The sequence below is a fragment of the Protopterus annectens genome, chromosome 6.part1, assembly GCF_019279795.1.
Source record: "Protopterus annectens isolate FY-2018-M chromosome 6.part1, PAN1.0, whole genome shotgun sequence".
Taxonomy (NCBI): domain Eukaryota; kingdom Metazoa; phylum Chordata; order Ceratodontiformes; family Protopteridae; genus Protopterus; species Protopterus annectens.
Window position 1 is genome coordinate 110,513,203 of NC_056738.1, and position 24,602 is coordinate 110,537,804.

General features: G+C 42.7%; 1 protein-coding gene across 2 annotated transcripts in view; it reads right to left on the bottom strand.

Moving 5' to 3' along the window:
- LOC122805417 (neurabin-1-like) overlaps nucleotides 1-24,602 on the bottom strand; it is a 1,624,240-nt gene that overhangs the window by 1,303,366 nt on the left and 296,272 nt on the right. For both annotated transcript variants that reach the window (XM_044075548.1, XM_044075549.1), the window contains exon 3: nucleotides 18,663-18,783. In XM_044075548.1, the coding sequence (XP_043931483.1) occupies nucleotides 18,663-18,783 (121 nt within the window). The remainder of the gene's footprint in view (nucleotides 1-18,662; nucleotides 18,784-24,602) is intronic.

Genomic DNA, 24,602 nt, shown 5'->3' on the forward strand with positions numbered 1-24,602 from the left:
GTTTGTTTATGTACCAGACTACGGACATGTCCGTCTGAACTGCAATAGTCCCTAGAGGAAGAAGGGGAGCAAAGTGTTGCAACGCTAGAAACACTGCCCTCAACTCTAGGACATTGATGTGCAGATTGTACTCTAAATTGGTCCATTCGCCTTGGACTGTCTGTCCCTGAAAGATGCCCCCCCCACCCTATCAGGGAAGCGTCCGTGGTCACCGTAGCCGTCGGCGTGGGTAGCACAAATGGTCTTCCCGGAAAGGTTGCAAGTCTGAAGCCACCAGTCTAGGTGTGATTTGCATGTATTTGTGATCAGAATTTCGTGTGTCAGAGGTAGCTGTTGGAACGACCATTGTGCAAACAGTAGCCAATGTAGAACTCTCATGTGCAGTCTTCCCAATGGTATCGCAATGAGAGAAGCTGCCATGAGACCCAAAACCTTCAGAACCAGTTTTGCTGGGGACTTTCTGGATGACAGAAGGAGAGAAATGTGGCTTTGTAGTGAGGCTATCCTTTCTGGAGGAAGTCTTAGAATTAAATGATGCGTATCCAATTCTGCTCCTATGAATGAGATATGCTGTGATGGCTGTAGTGAAGATTTTTCAAATTTACGGAAATTCCGAGATGAACACAAAGCTGTAGTGTGTAATCCCTGGCCTGAACTAGTTGACGCTGGGTGGTGGCAGAAAGGAGCCAGTCATCCAGATACGGAAACACCTGGAATCCCAGGCGTCTCAGGTGAGACGCCACCACTGCCATGCATTTGGTGAAAACCCTGGGGGCTGAGGTCAGACCAAAGGGCAGGGCTCGAAACTGAAAGTGGCTGGCTCCCAGCCGGAAGCGCAAGTGATCCCTGGACGCCCTGGCCATTTTGATGTGGTAGTATGCGTCCTTCAGATCTATTGAACACATCCAGTCGTCCTTCTGTAAAAATGGAAGGATCGATTGAAGCGTGACCATTCGGAACTTTTCTTTCTTGACGAAGGTATTGAGGTTGCTTAGGTCCAGAATCGGCCTCCAGTCCCCTGTCTTCTTTGGAACTAAAAAGAACCTTGAGTAAGTTCCGAATCCTCTTTGATCCGCTGGGACTGGTTGGATTACTCTTTTTTCTAGCAGCTTTGAAATTTCTATAGCTGCAGGGTCTCGCAGATGGGGCGGTACATCTGGGAGTCTTCTCTTCGAATTGGGGGCAATAGGAAGGGTATTCTGTAGCCTCTGGTAACAACGCTTTTTACCCAGTTGTCTGATGTAAGATTTTGCCAGGCCTGAGGGTATAAAGCTAAGCGACCCCCGACTGCCTCCAGAGCAGGACAGTCGGGCCTCCTCACAGGAGTGCTGGAAAGGTTTTCCAGGGGGTGTTTCCCTGTCACCTTGGTTTTGCGGACCCCCTCTGCCACCAGGGCGGCGTCTTCCACCTCTGCCCCCTCCTCTGCCTCTAGAGGGGGCATCACCCTGTGTGCCTGGGAAAGATCCTTGGGGTTTTCGAAACCACATTTTTCCACCACGTTGCCCTTTGGGATACGGTCTGGATGGGGTGGAAAAACAGACTCCGACAGCAGACAGAGTCTTTCCCTCCTGCTCACACCGGGTAAGGGTCTCCTTTACTTTAGGGCCAAAGAGAGTGGCACCATCAAATGGGGCGTTAGTAAAGGAAGACTTGAAGGCTTCCGCAAAGGAACATAAGCGCATCCAGGATTGTCTGCGAAGAGCAATCGCTGAAGCTGCTGCCCTACTCGATCCTTCGGCTGCGTATGAGATCAGCCTCATGGACGAGTTTACAATGGATGTAAGGGTATTGAGATGTGCCGTAACTTTTTCTGAAATAGCAGCATCTGTAGTACCCTGGAGGGTATCTCCCAACTCTTTGATTAGATCCCTCTGTAGCCGTGTGAAGTGGGTCAAGTAGTTCAGGGATCGCATAGAAAAAGCCGCTGAACTAAAAATGCGCTTCCCATACCTGTCCATAGTCCTAGAATCTCTGTTAGGCGGATGGACAGATGAGGAAGATTCAGACATCTCCTTTTTCGTGGCCGCTGCCACCACCATAGCGTCCACTGGCACTCCCTTTGTCAGATAAGCCTTATCCTGAGGGGCAGTAATATATTTGTTAGGCTTTCTAGGGACTGGCTCCACCGTGTCAGGCGTCTCCCACACCCTTCGAGCAATCAGCTCCATCAACTCATCGAAGGGCGGAGTGACCCAGGCGGAGGAAGGGCGAGCACCGAATGCCTTCAGCAAAACTGACTCATCCTCAGAAGGGGGGAGGGCTTGCCAATCACCTCTCTGCTTTAGGATCTCCAGGATGTCAGAAAAAGAGACATCCTCTGAGGGTGACTTTGGGGACCCTTCTGACTCATCTAAGTCAGTGTCCGATGTCAATGATTCTTGTGGAGAATCTAAGTGTCTCCTCTTACACAATCTTTTCCTCGGAACTTCTTCAGTGGGAGCATCCGAAGGAGCCTCCGAGGAAGAGGGGGCATCCTCCAGGGGTGGCTGAGACACAGGTGCTCGACTCTTAGATGTAGCCGTGGGTGCAGGAGGATAACGGTCCTTTATGGGGAGGAGAAGCTGTTTCTGCTGATGTGGTTGTCTGGGTAGACAACACCTTCCTCATGAGGTTGAAGGCCCCCGGGTCCAGAGTCGAGGTATCTCCCGGTTCCGAGGAAATGGGAAGAATCCCCGAGACAGGCACCGAAGGCATCGACCCCGAGGACGGAGCCGAGTCGATCCGAGCCGAGGCCCCGAGAGGGAGAGTCGGAACTGAAACATCGGTCCGACTCTCGGTCCCGGAACCAAGGATGGATCTTCGGCTCCGAGACTCCGGTACCGGATCCGACGGAGTCGAGGTGAACGGCGCCGACCGAGAGAAGGACGGTTCTGGCACCGAGGGCTCCACAATCAGCAGATCAGCCTCTTCCGGCTCCGAAGACTGGATAGGTTTCGGAGGAGGAACAGATGGAGATAAGGGTAGGCCTTCGAGTCTCGACACCAACTGGGAGGAGACAGAGATGAGTTTGGATAAGGCCGTATTCTCCATTAGTTTCTGCACCACGCGGTCTACATCGGTGTCGGAGAGGGGTCTGGAAGAGCGCGTCGAAGGAATCGAAGACGGAGCCGACCTCAACAGTGTCGGTGGAGGGAGCTCCGTCACCGGTTCCAAGACTCGAGGCTCGGATACTGACAAAAGTTCAACACTCGGCCCCGAAGTCTGTGGAACCGGTGATCGAACTTTAACTGAAGAGCTCGGAGCCGATGACCTGAGCTCCAACGTCTTCGATTCCTTCGAGGATTTGGATGCCTGGTCTGATGCATCCAGAGCCTCTTGAAAGGTAGGTTTTAAGAGACCCCTATCCATAAGTTTCCTGCGCCTATCTGTCATGACCCTTCCACTGAAAGAATGACAAATTGAACAGCCTTCTTGCAGATGGAGAGGGCCAAGACAGTAGACGCAGGAACTATCGTTATCAGTCACTGACATCTTTTGTCCACATTGGCAACGTTTAAAGCCAGACTTAACTTTCTCAGACATCTTATTAAAGTAACAAGGTTAAATTTAATAAAAGTCAAATCCAGTAGTATGTCTAATCCAGTAAGTTAGTCAAATCCGGTAAAAAGGTCAATCCAATAGTCAATCCAGTAACTTTAGTGGGGTAGGCCCAGAGGGAAAACTTTAATAAAGTTAAAATAACTTTATATGGAACCGAGGATTCCTCGAAACACTATAAACACACACACACACAGTCACTAGTATAATATTTTGAAGAAAATTTCTTAAGAAATATAAGAAAAAATATAAATCTTAGCTTAAGGTTGCTCGAGCTCATCAAACTGATGCGAACGCTGCAGCGGCAAACTAGATCTGAGGTAAAGACAGAGGGGGATTGTGGGAGTTAGGTTGGTCTCTTGCTTCTTCTCGATGCAGAGCTTGCAAGCGGCCGACACGGAGCCGAGGATCGGCTCCGAACCCAGGTGTAAGAACAAACGGCGAGATCGAACACTCTCACATCTGAGTTTTACGTACGTTATGGATGATGTGGGGAGGGTGGTGGCTGGTTGCATGAAGTAGGGTATTGAATTGGGGAAATTTCCTGAAAGCTTCTGTCTTAAGTGTGTCATCACTATCCCGAATAATACTGACATCCAAAAATGTAATTTGATTGTAACCCTGATTCAAAGTAAATAGGATACCCCACTTATTTTCATTTAAGCATTGTACAAATTCCTGTGTCAGTTACATCCCGCCTCCACACCATCCAACAATTGTCTAGATACCGATGCCAGATGTCTATTGTATCCAAAAATATATTATGGCTGGTATCACAGATCAATTGCTCCTCAATGTATCCCATGAACAAATCCGCATAAATGGGGGCAAAAGATGCTTCCATGGTGGTGCCTCTGACTTGCCAATAACACTTCCCTTGGAAGTAGAAGACGTTTTTTGTAAGAACATGTTCCATTAGGCAGATTAGTAGGGTACTGAACCCCGGAGTGTATAAATTCGCTTTCTCTAGCCAGAACCAAATGGCTTCTAAACCTGCCCAGTGTGGGATGTTTGTATATAGGGCGGTGACGTCTAAGGTGCATAACAGCCAAAGTACAGTTTTGTACCTACCATAAATGTAGATGTTCGATGTCTTCACTGCTGCAGTCATTACACTTGGGTTATCCTGCCATCAGGCGGTCCCGCAGTCGGCCAGAGTTCCAAAGTCTTGGTCCGGCGTTGGTTGCTGTCACCTCCTCCCTGACGTCAGTGCGTCAGGGATATATAAGAAGCAGCCAACACCATTTTCTTCAGTTTTTCTTTCCCCAGATGTCAGGTGCTCCCAAAAAAATAGGCAGTACATATTTCTTACAAAACATACAATAAGGTACAAACAAAACCTTCAGTAACCAGCAAATACACCACATAGGTAGTATAGTGTAGAAAGGTACAGATGAGACCCAGCTAAGAAAGAGGGGATGGTGGGTGGGTAACCAGGACTGCTGCAGTGAAGACACTCGAACATCTACATTTATGGTAGATACAAAACTGTACTATGTTCATCGTGTTTCACTGTTGCAGTCATTACACTTGGGTTGAATTCCAAAGTTGAGTCAGGGAGGCTGGTTCTATAGAGGATTTGGTGTGGCTATGAGACCCTGCAGCACTGCAGTGGCAAAGCCAGCTTTGGATCTAGAATAAAGAGGCAAGTGGTAATGCTTGGTAAAGGTGTGCACTGAACTCCAAGTTGCAGCTTCCAAACTGTCTTTGGTAGGTACTCCTCTAAGGTAGGCAGTAGAAGTGGCAGTTGCCCTGGTGGAATGTGGTCTAATGTTAGATGGTACAGGTTTCCCATGTTGTGTGTAGCAGAACCGGATACAGTGTCCTATCCACTTTGAAATGATCTGCTTTGAAATAGCCTTTCCCTGTGATCCTGCAGCATATGATACAAACAATTGTTCAGTTTTTCTGAAAGCTTTTGTTTTGTCCAAGTAGAAGCGTAATTGCCTCTGTATGTCCAAGGAGTGTAGAAGTCTCTCCCCTTTATTCTGGGGATTTGGATAAAAAGTTGGCAAGTGAATAGATTGGTTAAGAGCCACACTGGATACCACCTTAGGCATAAAAGAAGGGTTTGTTCTTAAAGAAACCCTGTCTTGGTGAAAAATTATGAAAGGCTCCACTGCCATTAGTGCCTGTAGTTCTGAGACTCTTAGTGCTGAGGTTATTGCCAGGAGCAGAGCAGTTTTCCATGATACATATTTTAATTCTGCTGAATTGGCTGGCTCAAAAGGAGGTAAAGTGAGCTTTTCCAAGACAAAATTGAGGTCCCATGTAGGTGTTGGTGCTCTCCGGGGCGGTCTTATGTGTTTAGCCCCTCTGAGGTACTGCTTTAGCAATGGATGAGAGAAAATAAGAGGATCTGTGTTGTAATGAGCTGAGATGGCAGAGGCGTGGATCTTAATGGATGAGAAGGATAATCCTTTGTCCAGCATCTCAGTTAAATATTGTAGTATCTGAGGAATGTTGGGGACAAGAGGGTCAAGGCTTTGAGCCTGGTTCCAGGCAAAGAATCTCTTCCACTTTTCTGAATAAGATTTCCTGGTGCTAGGCCTCCTGGCCTCCAAAATGACATCCATAACAGCTTTAGAGAGAGGTATTGTCTGTTTGTCTAATGAATCTGCCATGCAGCCAGGTTTAAGGTTTTGAGCTGACTGTGCAGGATCTGATTGTTTTGTTGAGTCAGTAGGTGTGGAATTTGAGGCAAAATCCAAGGTGGGCCTTGAACTAAGTTCTTTAAGGTTGGGTACCAATGCTGGCGTGGCCAGTCTGGAGCATCAGAATCATCTGTGGTTTTTCTTGTTTGGCTTTTAGGAGTACCTTTGAAAGGAGAGGCAGAGGTGGGAAGGCATAAACTTTTAGGTTAGTCCAGCTGAACGAAACAGCATCGACTTTCCATGCTTGTGTGTGATAAGTCCTTGTGCAGAATTTTTGTAGTTGGCAATTCACTGGGGAGGCAAAAAGATCTATGTCCGGGCACCCCCATTTTTGCATTATCATGCTGAAGACTTGTGGATTTAATTTCCACTCGTGAGGATCCATGATGTTTCTGCTTAAGTCATCTGCCAGAGTATTTTTCTTTCCTGGCAGGAATTGTGCTTGCAGATGAACTTGAGAAGTTAGAGCTGTGTTCCACAAGGTCACGGCTTGTCTGCATAGGGGGGTAAGAATGAGTGCCCCCTTGCTTGTTTATGTACCACATTACTGTGGTGTTGTCTGTCTTTAATAATAATTGTCCTGGATGCAGAAGGTCCTTGAAAGCTGTAAGGGCATTTTGTACAGCCAACATCTCTTTTTGATTGATGTGAAGATGCATTTGGTCTGTGGTCCATTTGCCCTGAATATATTTTCCTGCCATGTGTGCTCCCCAGGCGTAATCCGAAGCATCTGTTGTTAAAGTCTGCCTGGCTGTGGGAAGAGTGAAAGGCTGACCCTTGTTGAGGTGACATGCCCGTGCCCACCATCAAAACTCCTGTTGTAGGCAGGGAATTAGTGGTATTACTGTTTCCAAGCTGTGAGAGTGTTGAATCCAAACACTTTTTAGGTACCATTGTAATTTCCTCATATGCAGTCTGGCATATGGAATTAGTAGTATGCAGGATGCCATGAACCCCAAGGCCTGCAGAATTTTTCTTGCAGGGAGATGGGACTTTGTTGCCATCAATTGAAAATACTGAGTCAGTTGTCCTTGTTTGTCTGGCGTGAGATAAGCCATCTGGGCCTTTGTATTTAAGCTGGCACCCAGGAATATTATCTCTTGTGAGGGCACTAGTTTTGACTTCTTTTCGTTTACTGTGTACCCTAGGCAAATTAGCAACCTTTTTACAAATGCCAGATGCTTTAGAAGAATGCCCTTGCTCTCTGCTTGAATCAGGCAGTCGTCCAGGTATGGATATATTTGAATTCCTTTTTGTCTGCAAAATGCAATTACTGGTGCCAGGCACTTTGTGAAGACCCTGGGCGCAGTAGATAAGCCAAAGGGCAGTGCAGAGAATTGGTAGTGCATTGAACCAGCTATGAATCTGAGATATCTTCTGCAATTTTGTCTGATAGGGACATGCAGGTATGCCTCTTTGAGGTCCAAAATAACAAGCCAAGCTTTCTTGCCCAACATGGGAAGGAGCTGCTGTAGTGTAAACATTTTGAATTTTGGAACATCCAGGTAAGTATTTAGAGTAGAAAGGTCTAGTATGGGTCTCCAGGCTTTGTCCTTTCCGGGGACCAGGAAGAGTCTAGAGTAAAATCCTTGTCCTTGTTCCTGCTGTGGCACTTTTTGAATAGCTCTCATGTCCATGAGGGCTGTCATTTGCTTTTGTACCTTTGCCCATTGATTTTGTGGCAGGTCTGGCATTCCTTTTAGCCTTGGTAAAGTGTGAAAGTGGAACCTGTAACCCTGAGACTCAATATTCAGAACCCATTTGTCTTGGGTGATTGCTTGCCAGTTTTGTGAAAAAAGTGCTAGTTTCCCCTCTAAGGGAGCTGCCAAAAGGGAAGAGCTTGGCATTGGAAGGGGGAAGTCATTGGGACTGTTTCCTGTAAGGTTGCGACTTGTCTTCCCCTCCTTTTGGGGTTGAAGCACCCCACTGTCGTGGTCTGTAAGAGCCTTGTGGCTGAGATCTGCCTCTTGGGCATCTGTATCTGCCTCTTTGTGGCCTGACACTGGAAAGGACCAATTTTTTGTAGGCCAATTCCTGCTAAATCGAGGTGGCTGTACCTGTAAGAAATCCTCCACTGTTTGCATAGATTTTTGCCTTATCCTCCATTTTCTTTAATACCTCTTCTGCCTTAACACCAAATAAAATATCCTGCTGTAAAGGAGCATCCAGTAATTTTGCCTTAACATGATCTGGTAAACTTTGTTCTTTTAACCAAGCATGTCTTCGAATCACAGATCCTGTAACTGCTGCTCTACAAGAAGCCTCTAATGAATCAAAACCACATTGCAAAGTATGCTTTCCCACTTGTTCAGCTGCATACAATAAATCCTGCATTTCCTTATAGTCAGGTTGTTCTGCACTTGTACTCATTTTCTGTTTTAACTGAGACAGTAAATATTGTTGATATTTAAGCATGTGAAACTGGCACTTTAAAGCCCTCACTGCTAAAGTTGTGGCGGTGTAAACTTTCTTCCCCCATCTGTCTAATGCTCTAGAATCCCTGTCAGAGGGAACTGGATTTTTAGCCGTGGAAGCCTCTACCTCTTTGGGACCCTGGGAAATAGTTTCTGGGTCAGCAACAGGGATTTTATAAATAAATTTGTGAGAGTCAGGGACTCTGTAGTACCTGTCTGGCTTGACTGGAGCAGGGGGTAAAGAATCCAGATTTAAACTGGATTCAGAGAACACATCATCCACAATATCCAACACTGGTGGAATAGCAAGGGGCCTGTGCTGAGGCAATAAAAGAAAGTCTCTGAGCCTTTTCTTGGATTCCGAGTAATCCTGGCCCTCCCAATGGAAATGCTCCCTCATGGTATGTAAAGTTTCCCCAAAAGAATAATCCTCAGGAGGAGAGGCTGAAGGAATTGATTCTTCAGCATCTGAGTCCTCACAGGGGGTAAAAAGTATACCTGGTCTGAAGAAGGATCAGAATATATAGAAACCTGGTCAGAGGAATCATAGTCTGTATCCTGCCTAGGCCTTTTATCAGGAGGGGGATGGGAACCCCTGATCAGAGTAATTAAGTCTTTGGCCATTTTGAGCATCTGCTTTTTAGGCATGGAGACCTTTCCAAGTGAATGCTGTACTTGCTTCTTTGTCTTTAATGTAGTTTTAGACTTGGCTGTAGTTGCAATGGTAAGTTGTGAAGGTCTGAAAACACCCTCAGAAGCCGATGCCTGCTCAGCGGCTCCGGACCCATCTGAAGGGTTAGTCTCCGTAGGCCCAATACCTTGAGTATCCAGAGGCCTAGGCGCCTCCACGTGGGAGTCGGTAGCAGCCTGTGGCTCTGAGGTAGCGGGTGTCAGGGGCTGCGAAAGCACCTCACTAAGAACCGGCGACTGGCCTAGAAGAGGCTTCGTCGTCAGTTTTGGGCCTCGGATGCCTGTCCTTATCCTTGTCTTTGCGTTTTTTTGTGAATTCCGGTAATCGGTTGTTCCGACGGCATGGTATAATTAAACCTTCGGCCAAAGTAATGGCGAGCAAAATCAAACCGACGTTTAATAGTGCATTTGTTAAATCTAGCACAAAACCGACAACTAGTGACGTTGTGATCTGGGCCTAGGCATGGAATACAGTAAGAATGAAAATCCTTATGAGGTATTTGCTTCCCACAAGAAATACAACTATTAACTTTTACTGACATCGGTCTGAGGCAAGAAAAAGTTTCCCCAACGGGGTACTTAGCTTTTTTGAAGACTTTGGTTCTGAAAATCGAATTTGATATCTCAGGAGTCTGCTGACCGGCACTTGCGAACTGCTTTTGCTTTGGGCACCGCGCGGCAAGAAAGACTGAAGAAAATGGCGTCGGCTGCTTCTTATATACCCCTGACGCACTGACGTCAGGGAGGAGGCGACAGCAACAGACGCCGGACCAAGACTTTGGAACTCTGGCCGACTGGGGGACCGCCTGACGGCAGGATAACCCAAGTGTAATGACTGCAGCAGTGAAACACGATGAACATCCTGGATCCAACTGAGTATCATTAATAATTTGTAAAAATTGAGTGGTGTCTTTGATCCTGGCCCTGACCATGGATAATAGTGGCTGTAAATATTTTGTCAGGAAGGCAGATAATGGTTCCGTCAGAGATCCTCTACCTGAAATAATTGGTCTGCCTGGTGGTTGTGTAGGGTGTTTATGTATTTTTGGTAATAGGTATATATATATATATATATATATATATATATATATATATATATATATATATATTGGGATTTTGGATCTAGGACTGTTAGTTGGTAACAAATGTCCTGACTAACAATGCCTTCCTCCTGTGCCAGTTTCAAAAACTGATCAATGTTTTTTTTTTAATTTTAATGTAGGGTCCAGTGGCATATGCATATAAAATAGTCCATTAAATAGTTGTTTATCGGCCTCAGTATGGTACATGGACCAATCCACAACGACTACTGCCCCACCTTTATCAGCTGGTAAAATAACTAGGTCATGATTATTACTGAGTTTGATCAGAGCCACTTGTTCCTGTTTGGGGAGATTTTTAGTGTTGTCATATACATTACTGTTGAAATGTAAATCTTTGAGAACACACTCCTTAAAGACTGAGACAGGTTTGTCTATGGGTGGCATGAAGCTGGATTTCTGAAAACAAAACCCAGTAGAAATATGAGTTTGATCAGTGTCTGAAAAGAACAATTTAAGATTAAGGGTTCTGCAGAAATCATTATCATCATTCACAAAAGCATGTTCATTAACAAAAAAAGCAGGGACAAAATTAAGGCCCTTGTTCAAAAGTTTTATTTCAATATCAGACAGAAAAAAATGTTGTATACATTACTGTTGGGAGTTTAATGTGACAAAATCCTGTCCAAAAGTTGCTGGATGTTGTCCATTTGCTCTATGCTTTCTGCCCCCCCCCCCGTGTCTCTTACCCCTAAAGGGTCATTGGTTGGTCTTCTCTTGGCATCTGGGGACTCCTGGGTAAAGATAGATTCTACATTAGTGGCAGACAAAGAATCGTCACCTGAAGTTCCCCCACAGGAATTCCCCTCATTCCTCAGTATGGATCTGGGTCTTTTTCTTTTCTTAACCTGTTTCTGTCCTGTATCTTGGAAATGGACACTTGTGTATACTAAATGGTTTTCCTCTGCCATAGTCTGATACATCTCTATTGAATTTGTGTATCTTTTTCTTCTGGAGTTGTTGTTCCAAAGAGGATAAGTCTTTGGCCAAAATGTTCAAACGTTTGGTAAAGAAGGTTTCCCCTTCATAACATTTAACATCATCACAATTGTGTTTCACCTCCAGAACACATTGATCAATGGTTCTTTCATAATAGGAAGTGCGGGCGTCAACAAACATCATAGAGGCCTTATGCTGGGCTTGAACCCAGTGTTGTGTTAATAACTCATCTACCTGACTAACCAGGGGCTGCATCCGCACTCAACCCACGTGGGATAATGTCCTTTAGTTTGAAGGCCTTGAAAAGTTTCAAATGCCAGATGTTAGATCTTAACATTCTCATACTCTTTTTAAGTTTCTGAAAAAAAGAAGCACATAGGCAATCCGGATCATTACTGCCCATACTTGAGTTGTCTGGGTATGATGGTCTCAGCCCAAAGACACCCAAGTCATTTCGGTCTGCTGAAAGACCCTCCAATAATTCTGATAGAAACATGTTGTATGGCCACCCACTGAGTACTAAAATATGTTAGAACCTGTACCAAATTCTGTTGTATCACTAAACAGTGAGTTGCCTAGTTAGACTCAAAAACAGTGTGTTACTGAATTGTTAGTTGGGCTATACACAATTGTTCAATTCAAAAAACCTCAAATTAATTATAACCGAATCCTTCAATGAGCGTGAATTAGTGTTGCACCAATCTCATATATTAGATTCCTTTACCTGGAATTACCAGATAGACTTAAAAATTATGGTTACCCGAATACCAAATACAGCCATATCACACCAAAAATACGTATTACAATGTAGATAAATATTAACCCACAATGATGTGTCTCTCCAATAAATGTGTATATATAGTAATATTCAGAACATGCCAATGATGAAGACCCACACTCTTAAGGAAATTATTTTAAGATAACAAAAATGGTGTGTTGTCCAATTATAAGAACTTTTATATAGCTAATGATCCAGGTATGAAACTGATACTATGGAACGCCACAAAATAGGCTGACCTTCGTCTCTGCCTTGAAAAAGGAAAAAAATACCATGATTGCTCTTCACATAAATGAAATGAACAGATACAATGTCCTTTCGATTTATACTTATACCACTGACATGGGCTGACTTTCGTCTCTGCCCGTATTGTGTTTCCTTAGCAGTAAAACTGCTGCAAAATAGAAGAGCAGTCTGTTGTAGTCCCTGACTCAGTTACAAACACATGAATCCTAAGCATATAACTCCACACCACCCATCTGGTTTGTAATTCCATAACTATTGCAAAAGTGTAATTAAAAACAGAATGTTGTGTCTATCCACTGGCATACCCTGAAGATAACCTTATTTCGAACACTGTAAACCCCAAACGAGCATGAATGGCTATAATTTGTACAGAGAAACACCTAATACATTCACAAAAATCGGGTCAAACCAACCCCATAGTGTGATAATATGTCATAAAGTTCAACATTCTAATGCAGCCCTAGATATCGAGACAATTGTGTGTAGAACCCATTGCTAAAGGTAGACAAAAATTTCAATCAAACATTAAAATAGCTATTAATATTAATGAGCAAGTCAACTGTAGAAAAGAAAAACGGTACAAAACAAACAACATGTTGTATCATGAAAGTCCAAATGCAAAAATGTCCAAGTTAGTATGGATGAATCAAAGTTCTTGTTGTTAACCCAAAGTCCAATGTCACCCTCCGGAAAAATGTGTTGGGCAAGCACGAAGCTGTAATATGTAATTTCAAGTCTAATAGTTCTCGTTGCCAAAAACACTATCCGTTCCTTGAAACAGATGACTTATATGTGAAAATTCGCAACCCACAGTAATGCTTCACAAAAAATAGAGTCAGGCCCCATACATAGAGAACAAAATATGGAATTGGTAATTGCTGATAGTAACCAAGCTTAAATTTCACCCAATGTCAGTTGACTCCACCAAAAACGCTTGTAATCCTTGATAGAAAATGGCGTCTCACAGACAAACATGAAAAATGAAAACTGTCTCATTGCACATAACCACATGTGGTAATATCCCACAAACTAGTCTGGCTACATACTGAGTCTCAAAACCCTTTTAAATGATGCAATAGTAAACACATATGTATTTTGTCTCAGTTGCATTTGCCATAGATTAAATGGCTCGACCCTCGATGCGATAAAAAGAATTTAGACTGGTATACATTATTCTGTTAGTATTAAAAGTCCATCCAGCCCCTCCACGATAATGTGCAGAATAGCCAGTAAGCAAATTAAAGCCGTTTAGTTGAAGCGAAATGCGGCTTGAAAAAACAACTCACTTGTAGAAAGTGGACAGTAAACCAGTAGCACCGTAATTTAAGTAGACCCCAAATTCACCATTTTTTTCAAACAAAAACATGATGTTAAATGAACATTATACTTGTCAATGTATTCCAAAGGGTAAACGCCACTGTTGTGAATCTATCTGCCTCTCAGGAGTCCACAGCGCGGATCAAACCAACTGTCAAACAAACTAAACCATGCAAGTAAGACAAGATGCACAGACTGAACCAAAATATCCAGAAGAGCACAAAAATAGTCCAGCACCAAACAGAGATGAGAATGAATAATTCTTTATTGTGGCAACCCAAAGCAAACCGGTTTCGGCAATGATGAAACCTTCTTCAGTGCTATAACACACAATGAATGACATATGCTTTAAATAGTAAAACACATAAGAGTCTTGATCCTATTGGTGTATACCAAATTAACTCAGTTCATTAAGGCCAGGTTTAAACAAAGCACCCAGCCTGACAATCCAACTGGATTCTTTTTCATTTAGGGTAGTATGCCATCCTGTTTTGCACATTCTGTTACCATGAACGTTACCTATGATAGTGAATTGGAATTTAGCAGTGGTGTGGGTCATAGTATGTTTATAGAGAGCATTTGACAACAGGATGGCATACTACCCTAAATGAAAAAGAATCCAGTTGGACTGTCACGCTGGGTGCTTTGTTTAAACTTGGCCTCAAAGGATCAAGACTCTTATTATGTGTTTTACTATTTAAAGTATATGTCGTTCGTTGTGTGTTATAACACTGAAGAAGGCTTTATCATTGCTGAAACTGGTTTGCTTTGGGTTGCCACAATAAAGAATTATTCATTCTCATCTCTCTTTGGTGCTGGACTATTCTTGTGCTCTTCTCAAAATAACATTTCACATTTAGTTATAGATTGGCCTTACTCATCCTGTAGCTGATAACTGCATATTACCCCCTAATGAGAATAACTGGGATCATATGATAGATATTTTGAGGGGACCTATGCATGGGATAAGGCATTTAGGAGCTGCATTTCTCCATCAGTAGTACAGGGGGCAGCATCCTAAACGTAAAGTCTGCCCTTATCAAAATAGGGGGCAGCATCCTACATGTAAAGTCTGCCCTTATCAAACCAAGGAAGCTCTAAGCCCTAATGCACCCCAATCAAAAAACTGGGAACTTCTTCCTTAACTAAAATTTGAGGCATGCTGTTTTGTCACCCCGTATCACAAGCAACAGATCATCTCGGCCAAAGAAGATAACTAGTCAGATGTGATGGACATGTAAGACTGCTGCTACATATCAACCAACAGCAAAAACAGCTGGATGGTCCAGAAGCTCATCAACAGACATGACAGAGACGTCTGGGTCAGACTCAGCAGAAGTGTCCAATCTTTTTAATTTGGTATCAAAGGGGCATCAGCTGTCAAGGACTCAGACGCCATATTATCTTGGACAAACCCTAAGTTTATGGGTCTCCACTTAAGTTTTCAAAGAAGACAGACCACTATGCAGTCTTAGGCACAAAAGACGGCAGCAGTGATGCAGCGGTTAGCACTGTCGCCTCAGTGTGTCTTCTGCACACAGTCTACATGTCCTCCCTGTGTTCACATGGGTTTCCTCCCACATTCCAAAGACATGCGTGTGGAGCGTTTCTTCCTGGGCCTCCGCTGAAAATGGGCTCTATCCTAGCCAGAGTTTCCTGGTAAACAAATGTTAGATAGATAAATAAATAAATGCCAGACAGTTGAACAATCCCTTTAATTTATGCTCAGCGTACAGACAAAAACTAACATTTAGTATGGTGATCTCTGTGAGGGTATGTACAAAACTTATGAAGTAAAATAATAGGCATATTTATCCAACCAAATGGATGAGGAAGAGGCACAAATCATATCACTGACAAACCACAGCTGAAGCGACAGTTCAGATGTTAGCAGATGGCAAGTTCTGAGGTAAGATGCATCCATATGTCCCTTATTTACCTCTGCCTCTGTTGGGCTGAGATCATACACTGGAAGTTTAGCAGAAGGGGAGGGGACCCAAGCTTTGGTATGCAGGTCAGCTGTATGGCTCTCCTTGGCAGGATATCCCTTCATTTAATAGTACTGCAACAGGAATTATGGAAGGACATCTGCATTTCTTTTCTAAACTTATCCAGTGACTGGCTTGTCAACAGCCACCCTACATAAAACAAAATGCACATACATAGATAATACACATAATTTACCCATACAAACACCCCCACAAAAGATCCAAAAGTGAAAGGAGTACACCCAACCCAAGGAGGTGATGAAAAATAAATGTGGTCCATACACTTCAGGTCATAGCTTGAGACCACAGAATCTCACATTCATAAGATCATCTCACTGTTAATAAGATAAGACTGAGGGCCTGGTGCCCACCTTATGGGTGAATTGCTAATCAGAACTACTTTCTGTGGTATTGATCTTTATGAAGATCAACTTATTCTCCAAGCTTGGCTTTGGTAGTTGTGAACTTCTTGGGATACAAAGATGTCTGCATCTTGAAAGACTGAAATAAATTAATGAAATTGCTCACAGAACACTAATTTTCCAGCATTTGTCCTTTGAGAGGCAGACTGAGTAGCTTCCATGTCAGCAATCAGAAAAGTGAATCTTCTGAAAGAAAATTAACACAGACTAAGTCCACAATAATTCCTGAAATGTTAAAAGAAAACAGGGTTAAATGACAACCATTTAACATATATGACAGTGAACCTCTAAGCAGTAATCATATAGTTAAAAGCACATATGAATATATTTCATGCAAGAGAGCATACACTTACAGCCACAAATTTTCTAAAGATCCCCAAGGTCTGAGGAAGGTTGAAAGGTTGAAATGCGAAGAAATATTCCTTATTAGAAAGCTTTATGTGCAGGCGCAGATAGTATCTAGTATCCAACAGCATGTAAACTGAGTAGACACAGAAGCACTAGTATGATCATCCTGAACAAATTCAATTCGGCAAATTTCTTCAAGGCTGTAAGACCTAAAACAGCTCTATAAAAACCCTGACGGGGGTGGATTACAAAGCATCTGGAATAAAAGCATTTCCTCACAGACTGGTGGAAGCTGGTTCTGTTGATTTCTTGCAAAAATGACCCCGAGCTTTAACTTGAAAATGCTGAGGACATCACCAAGTATAAGGCCTGGATACAAACTACTACACTACATAATGATGTTGAATTCTTGAACAAATTTGGCTGAAATAAGTGATAGCCAGTTCTTGCAGAAAACTAAAAATTTCCCTGCTACAAAAAGCTGTTGATAAAAGGAAGGAATGGCAACTTGTGATGAAGACTGACATGGGAGCAAGGATGGTGAAAGATGCCTTATATTTTTTTTTCTTAAAAAGAGTTTCCTGATGCAGAAGCACTGATTCCAACCAGTCTCCCCCCAACAATTTTGCTGCCTTCTACAAAATTTTGTATTAGCTGTGTGATTTATTTTTTCAAACTGACAAGGTGAAGTCTGGCACATTTACTTTTATAAGTCATTCAGGAATGTTTGTACAGTATCTCTGAATAGTCTCAGGAGAGAAGAGGACATCCAGCAGGGTTACTCTGGCATTTTTGGGTAAGACTAGGGGCTTAGCCATGTTAATATATCAAAGGCACACATGGATGTCAAGGATTATGCAACCATAATGCTGTTACCACAAAATATATTTCACGTTAGTATACACTGTCCGATTGCGTCTATCTATTGTAACTGCACTATCTTTTGGCCAGGGATTTGGTTGTAATGAGTCATTGGCCAGCTCACATTTCCTATTAATTGTTTGCTATTAATTAATATAATGATTATCCCTTGAGACTGGGAAAAACAGTAGGACCAATCTAAGGCTAAAGGTAGTCATGTTTGATAAACTTAAAATTTAGTACATTAGTGGATGAATCCTTTTCCTCTCCAACCACACATTTTTTTCATAAAATTAATGCCCTCGAAGAAAGACATTCTCTTGAAGGGAGAACCCAAAGAAAAAAGCTGCATCATCAAAATCAGCCCGCATCTGAAAGAAAAATCCCAATTGAGACCCAGTTAACCCTCATCAGAAACTAACAAAAAGAATGCTTTTCTTTTTATAGCCTTACAAAGTCCAGGAGATATTTATCTTGTGTGAGGCACAGAGATGTGGCTGGCTGTTTTTCAGAAGTAGGTACTGCCAAAACAACCTGGTTGACCTAACCAAATTCACACAATCTTCTCGTTTTTACAACCATGTAATGGGCCTGAGAACCTGATTGGTGTTGGAATCTTTCTTAATCAGCTACTGCTGCTCCAGAACAAACTTCATGGATACAATATGATCTGGTTGTCAGTAACCAAGTCTGAAGTGATTTTATTCCATTTGATCTTGCAATTAAGATCAACACCCTGCATGCTGTCCACAATCCCTCCTTAGTACATTTAACTTCGAAACAAATAACAGCAATTATGTGAAAATCCATAAAACAGGAAAATGCACATCAGTCATACCTCAGTTTTCAGTACAGGAGACAAAAGAAGCACAATATAAAATTAAGAGGTTCCTATAACTGACCTCTTTAAGGAAACAATACTAACCATAACAAATATCCAGTAGGAATATGTATAAAGAAAATTTAGATGTTAGAGCAGTGAACTTTCTTCTTAGAGTTAACACTCCAGGCTGAGAAAATGACTGCTGAAGAAGCAAAAACCGAACAGGTGCAGGCCTATACTGAGACAAAAGGCACATGGGGGATGCACACATTGGAGGAAATGATAGAGGGATGCAAGGCCACTGCAGGCAAAGGTAATCCCAATGTATGCAACTGCTGCAACACTCCTAGAAATAAAATACTAGAAAATTAAGCCCATCTGCCTCTCACAAAGTTTAAGGGTCCATCTTCCAGCACTATCCAAGATGGCCACTGCATCCTGCTGTAACCTTCTTACTTGCTGTGCAAAACATCTGGGGATACCATTTCTTGAACATTTTCATACATCCACCAAAACATCTTAAAAATAATGAAAAAAAAAATTACCGTCCATCCTTATGAGCAGCCCCACCTTCAGTAACTGTTTTCACAAAAATTCCCAGTTTTTCCAGTCCTTGGTCTGCACCAACACCCATTCCAATAATGCTAATTCCTAAGCCACTGTCTCCTGGAGAAAAAGGAAAAAGAAATAAAAAAGTAAACATTTAAATAAATTGTATAGTAAGGTAAAATGTCACACAAGGTCCTACCTACTGGCATTACCTCATTAATAAAAACTTGCACTACATGTTAGCCATGCATAACTGTCTCAGAATGCACAAGTTAAGGAACTCTATCCTCTGGCACTTCTCTCTTGCTCTCTCTCCAGTGTGCCTGCCCGCAGTTATCCAAGCATCTGGCTACAGGAAAAGTAAGGAGTTTGTGGCACAAGCAATGCATACAGCAAGATATTCCCACAATTATGTGGCTATGTGCCAGTCTGGGGGATCAGTCACAAATGCAAATACCACTGCATGCCTAATATTAAAGAATTAGTGAGGAAAGCAACCAGTATTAATTGCTAGTAATGGTGAGAATGTGACTAGGGCACAGGGAACAATTATCAGTAAAGTGTGATGAATGAAAAGAATGATAAGCTATTATGGACTTGTGGAAATCTGGTTATAGATATGAAGAGACCACATACCCAAGTAAATATCCAGTCAGAGGAAAGCTCAAGCAAAAAAAAAAATATGTCCAAACCAAGGAAGATAGTAGCATACTGGTCTAATGGAAGCTCACAAACAAAACCTGAGCACCTGTAACAGAAGCTTAAAGGAGACTTGGGGGTGAATGACAGGTGTGCCAGAATGGAAGACAAGCCATGTGAAACTTCCAAAAGGGGTACACACTGAGCCATGTGGCAAATGTAGCAGGAGGCTGGAGGTGCACAGTGCATACTCTGCGAGCTTGTCATGGGAGACCAAGGTATATCACCTGACTGGGGGGGGGGGGGTTCTCCTAAAGGAATCGTACATGACTGGGAGTCAAAATGGTACATTACTATTCTAAAACATAGTTACATGAACTGCAGAAGTTTAATGCTACAATGGACAGACAAGACTGAAAGGGGTTACAATGAGCCTGTTCTGCCCAATAATTGGTAAGAAAAGGCCCAGGGAGCACAGGGAAGAGATCAGAGTGAGAAAAGCCAGAGATACAGAATACAACAGAGATAATCCATCACCTCTTCCTCCCTGTCAAAGTTACCAAGTAGTAAAAGATGGAATAAGGGACGTGGAGGGCCAATTGTGGAAGAGCGCAACTGACCATAGTTAAAAAGGACATCCTCCCAAGATAGAAAGACAGACTCACTTAAGAGATCCTTGGATCAACTAGGGCAGGAATAACAAAGAAATCTAGGTAAAGATCTGACAATCTGGGAAACCATTCAGGACCTCCCCATTAATGACTGCAACTTGTGATGATGACTGGAGTGATGATTGTGAATGGAAGACTCTGGTGAAAAGAAAAACTTCTGTGAAGCAAGACTGCAGCCATAGTGTGGAGAAACAGTGGCTCTGCACTTAGGGTAGATGCTGGTAAACAAATAAATCTATTAAAATTAGTGTTAGTTAACCAGGTAACCCACACACACAACTGCCACTTCTTCAGAAGCACAGTCTGGTTAAGCAACTTGCTCATTGTCACACAGCAGAAAATGGAGACTCAGAGTTTAAGTAAGCACTACAGGCTAAGACTACATAAGCTAGAGTCAGTCTGAAGAAAAGAAGGTACTACAAAAATAAAAATGTGCTAAGCATGGAATTGTGCCACAGTAGTACAGTAACATGGCAGCTAAATGTTCCTGAGGCCAATATGCAATTTATAGAGTCATACACATTCCAATGTCATTCAGTCTTAGAATTATTTATGCCTTGTCATCACCCTCCTCTCAGACCACACCTGCTCTCTCCATGGTAGCTATCCCAGTTAATCCCAGAGTAAATTAAATATACATCCAGTCACCTAGTTAAAAAATGAGTTACAGTGCTTAACATGCACGGCAAGTTTATTCCAGACGTGTGGGAAGCACAGAGTTATAAACTGTCCCTCCACTGTGTTTCATTTATCTGATGAAAAAGAATTGAGTCCCTGATTCTAGTACTTGTAGAAATATTGGATTTACTAAGGTACAGGATATTCCAGGACAACTGTGTTTCAAACAGCAAGGAAAGTGAGAAATCTTCCCTTCAAAAGTCTGTAAGGCACAGAAAAAATGAGAGCTTCCAAGCCTGTAATCTTTTTGGTAAGAAACCTTTACATGTCCTTCTAACAGTTTGATACATTTAGTGAAATACATCTTGAAGGGGGAGTTGTACTTGATGATTAGTCTAATTAGTGCTGAGTATAAGGCAGTAGTTACCTCTTTAGATCCTGGTGATATTCCTTTGGTAAACAGTTGTGCTAATAAAAGGATTTCCTGACAACCACTGTATGAAAGGTTGGACACTAAGGAGGGAGAAAAGGACCTGTACCAATTGGCTAGACAGAGGGACCGAGCTAGGAAAGATGTGCAGCAGGTAAAGGTGATAAAGGACAATGAGGGAAACATACTCACAAGCGAGGAGAGTGTGTTGAGGAGATGGAAAGAGTACTTTGAGGGGTTGATGAGAGAAGGTTGGATGATGTAGGGATAGTAAATCATGAAGTACAATGGATTAGCAAGGAGGAAGTAAGGATAGCTATGAAGGGAATGAAGAATGGAAAGGCTGTTGGCCCAGATGACGCACCTGTGGAAGCATGGAGGTGTTCAGGTGAAATGGCAGTTGAGTTTTTAACCAGATTGTTTAATGAAATCTTGGAAAGTGAGAGGATGCCTGAGGAATGGAGAAAGTGATTTGATATCGATTTTTAAGAATAAGGGTGATGTGCAGAGCTGTAGTAACTACAGAGGGATAAAACTGCAGTCACAGCATGAAGTTATGGGAAAGAGTAGTGGAAGCAAGGTTAAGAAGGGACGTGATGATTAATGATCAGCAGTATGGTTTCATGCCAGGAAAGAGCACTACAGATGCGATCTTTGCTCTGAGAGTGCTGATGGAGAAGTACAGAGAATGTCGGAAGGAGTTGCATTGTGTTTTTGTAGACTTAGAGAAAGCATATGACAGGGTGCCTAGAGAGGAGTTGTGGTATTGTATGAGGAAGTCGGGAGTGTCAGAAAAGTATTTAAGAGTGGTACAGGATATGTACGAAGGTAGTGTGACAGCGGTGAGGTCTGCGGTGGGAGTGACGGATGCGTTTAAGGTTAAGGTGGGGTTACATCAAGCATCAGCTCTGAGCCCTTTCTTATTTGTAATGGTGATGGGCAGGTTGACAGACGAGATCAGACAGGAGTCCCTGTGGACTATGATGTTTGCAGACGACATTGTGATCTGTAGTGAGAGTAGGGAACAGGTGGAGGAGACCCTGGAGAGATGGAGATATGCTCTAGAGAGAAGAGGAATGAAGGTCAGCAGGACTAAGACAGAATATATGTGTGTGAATGAGAGGGAGGATAGAGGAATGGTGAGGATGCAAGGAATAGAGGTGGCGAAGGTGGATGAGTTTAAATACTTGGGGTCAGTAGTTCAGAGTAACGGTGAGTGTGGAAGACAGGTGAAGAAGAGAGTACAGGCAGGATGGAGTGGGTGGAGAAGAGTGCCAGGAGTGATTTGTGACAGACGAGTACCTGTAAGAGTGAAAGGGAAGGTCTACAAGAGGGTAGTGAGACCAGCTATGTTATATGGGTTGGAGACAGTGGCATTGACAAAAAGGCAGGAGTTTAAGCTGGATGTGGCAGAATTAAAGATGTTAAGATTTGCACTGGGTGTGACGAGGGTGGACAGGATTAGGAATAAGTATATTAGAGGGTCAGCCCAGGTTGGAAGGTTTGGAGACAAAGCCAGAGAGGCACGATTATGTTGGTTTGGACATGTGCTGAGGAGGGATGCTGAGTACATTGGGAAAAAGATGCTAAGGATGAAGCTACCAGGTAACAGGAAAAGAGGAAGGCCTAAGATAAGGTTTGTGGATGTGGTGAGAAAGGACATGCAGGTGGTTGGTATGACAGAGCAAGATGCAGAGGACAGGAAGAAATGGAAACAGGTGATCTGCTGTGGCGACCCCTAACGGGAACAGCCGAAAGAAGAAGATGATGATGACTGTCATGACAGTCAAAAAAGAGGGAGTTATCACCCATGTTCCTACGTCCCAGACTACATTTTCATTCTGTAGTGGCATGTTGTCTATCGAGTATAGGGGGGTTGTCTACATAAAATGATGATAATATACTTTTTAGTGTTTAGTTTAAGCCTACTTTTAGTAGTCCAACAGTTTAGTAATGAGAGTTGTTCATTCTGGTAGTTTAGATGTTAAGGGTGACTTATCTGAGTAAATCTGATCTCATAATACATGTGCACTGAGCTAATGGGAAGACTAAAATGTGGTCCCTAAATTATCAAATCAATGAACAAGTATCAAAGAATAAATTAAATGTTGCAGTTAGGTGGGGGGGGGGGGTCTGGCTTCGCCAGCAGAAGAATCTAATGAATTCAGGGTATTACATCAAGTTTGAAGTGGAATGGGAGTGCAAAAAATATACAAATATACATTATAAATTAATAAAAAATGGAATGTGCCTACATAAGTTCATAACAAGTACCTGTGCACCTCTATTACACAGAAGTCAACAAGGTGACTAAGTGTAAAATTAAATTCAGAAAGTATTATAAATGTCATGAAAACATTTATTTTATTTATTTATTTTAACATTATTTTACCAGGATAAATCCAACTGGACACAAAGTGCCTGTTTTAGTGGAGTCCTGGGGAAAATAGCTCCAAGGAAGTTAACAGAGTACATACATGGTTTAGATAACAATAAAAAAAGTACAGTTTTGTACCTACCATAAATGTAGATGTTCGAAGATCCACATTGCTGCAGTCCTTACTTATGGGTAGTCCGCTGTCCTCGGTCGGCCCGAATACCAAAGTATTAGGCTGACGTCGGTCATGGGCGCCTAGATCTGACATCAGAGCATCAGGGTATAAAGGCGCATGACCGACGTCATATCCTCAGTCTTTTCTTGCCCCAGATGTCAGAAGGCCAAACCAGAAAGGCCATAGCCAAAAACAGAATACCTCCCAAAAACATGCCCAACAACAACCATCACCTAAAGCATAGCACCAAGTCTAACTACAGTGGGGAAGGAGGGAGGGTAAATTGGACTGCAGCAATGTGGATCTTCGAACATCTACATTTATGGTAGGTACAAAACTGTACTATGTTCTTCATCTCACATTGCTGCAGTCCTTACTTATGGGTAGAATCCCAAAGCAACGGGAAAGGGAGGATGGTAGAAATCATAAAGCATTAGGGGCCGCTAAAATGCCCTGTAAAATTGCAGTGGCAAATCCAGCCCTAGACTTAGAATAAAGAGGAAGGTGGTAATGTTTAGAAAAGGTATGCACTGAACTCCAAGTAGCTGCCTCCAAAATGTCTTTTGTAGCTACCCCCTTAGAAAGGCCGTAGAAGTAGCAGTAGCCCTAGTGGAATGAGGCCTGATTCCAGCAGGAATCTCCTTACCATGATGGGAATAACAGAAAGAAATACAAAACCCAATCCATTTAGAAATGGTTTGTTTTGAAACAGGTTTACCCTGTGAACCCAAAGCAAAAGAAACAAACAATTGCTGAGACTGTCTGAACTCCTTGGTTCTGCTCAAATAATAACGCAACTGCCTGTGAATATCCAAAGTATGCAAAATTTTCTCCCCTTTATTTTGGGGGTTTGCATAAAAAGTAGGCAAATGAATAGTTTGATTTAAGGCCACACTAGAAACCACCTTAGGCATAAAGGAAGGATTAGTACGGAAAGATACCCTATCCTTATGAAAAATCAGGAAAGGCTCCACTGCCATGAGGGCCTGTAATTCAGAAACCCTTCTTGCAGAGGTAATGGCCAAC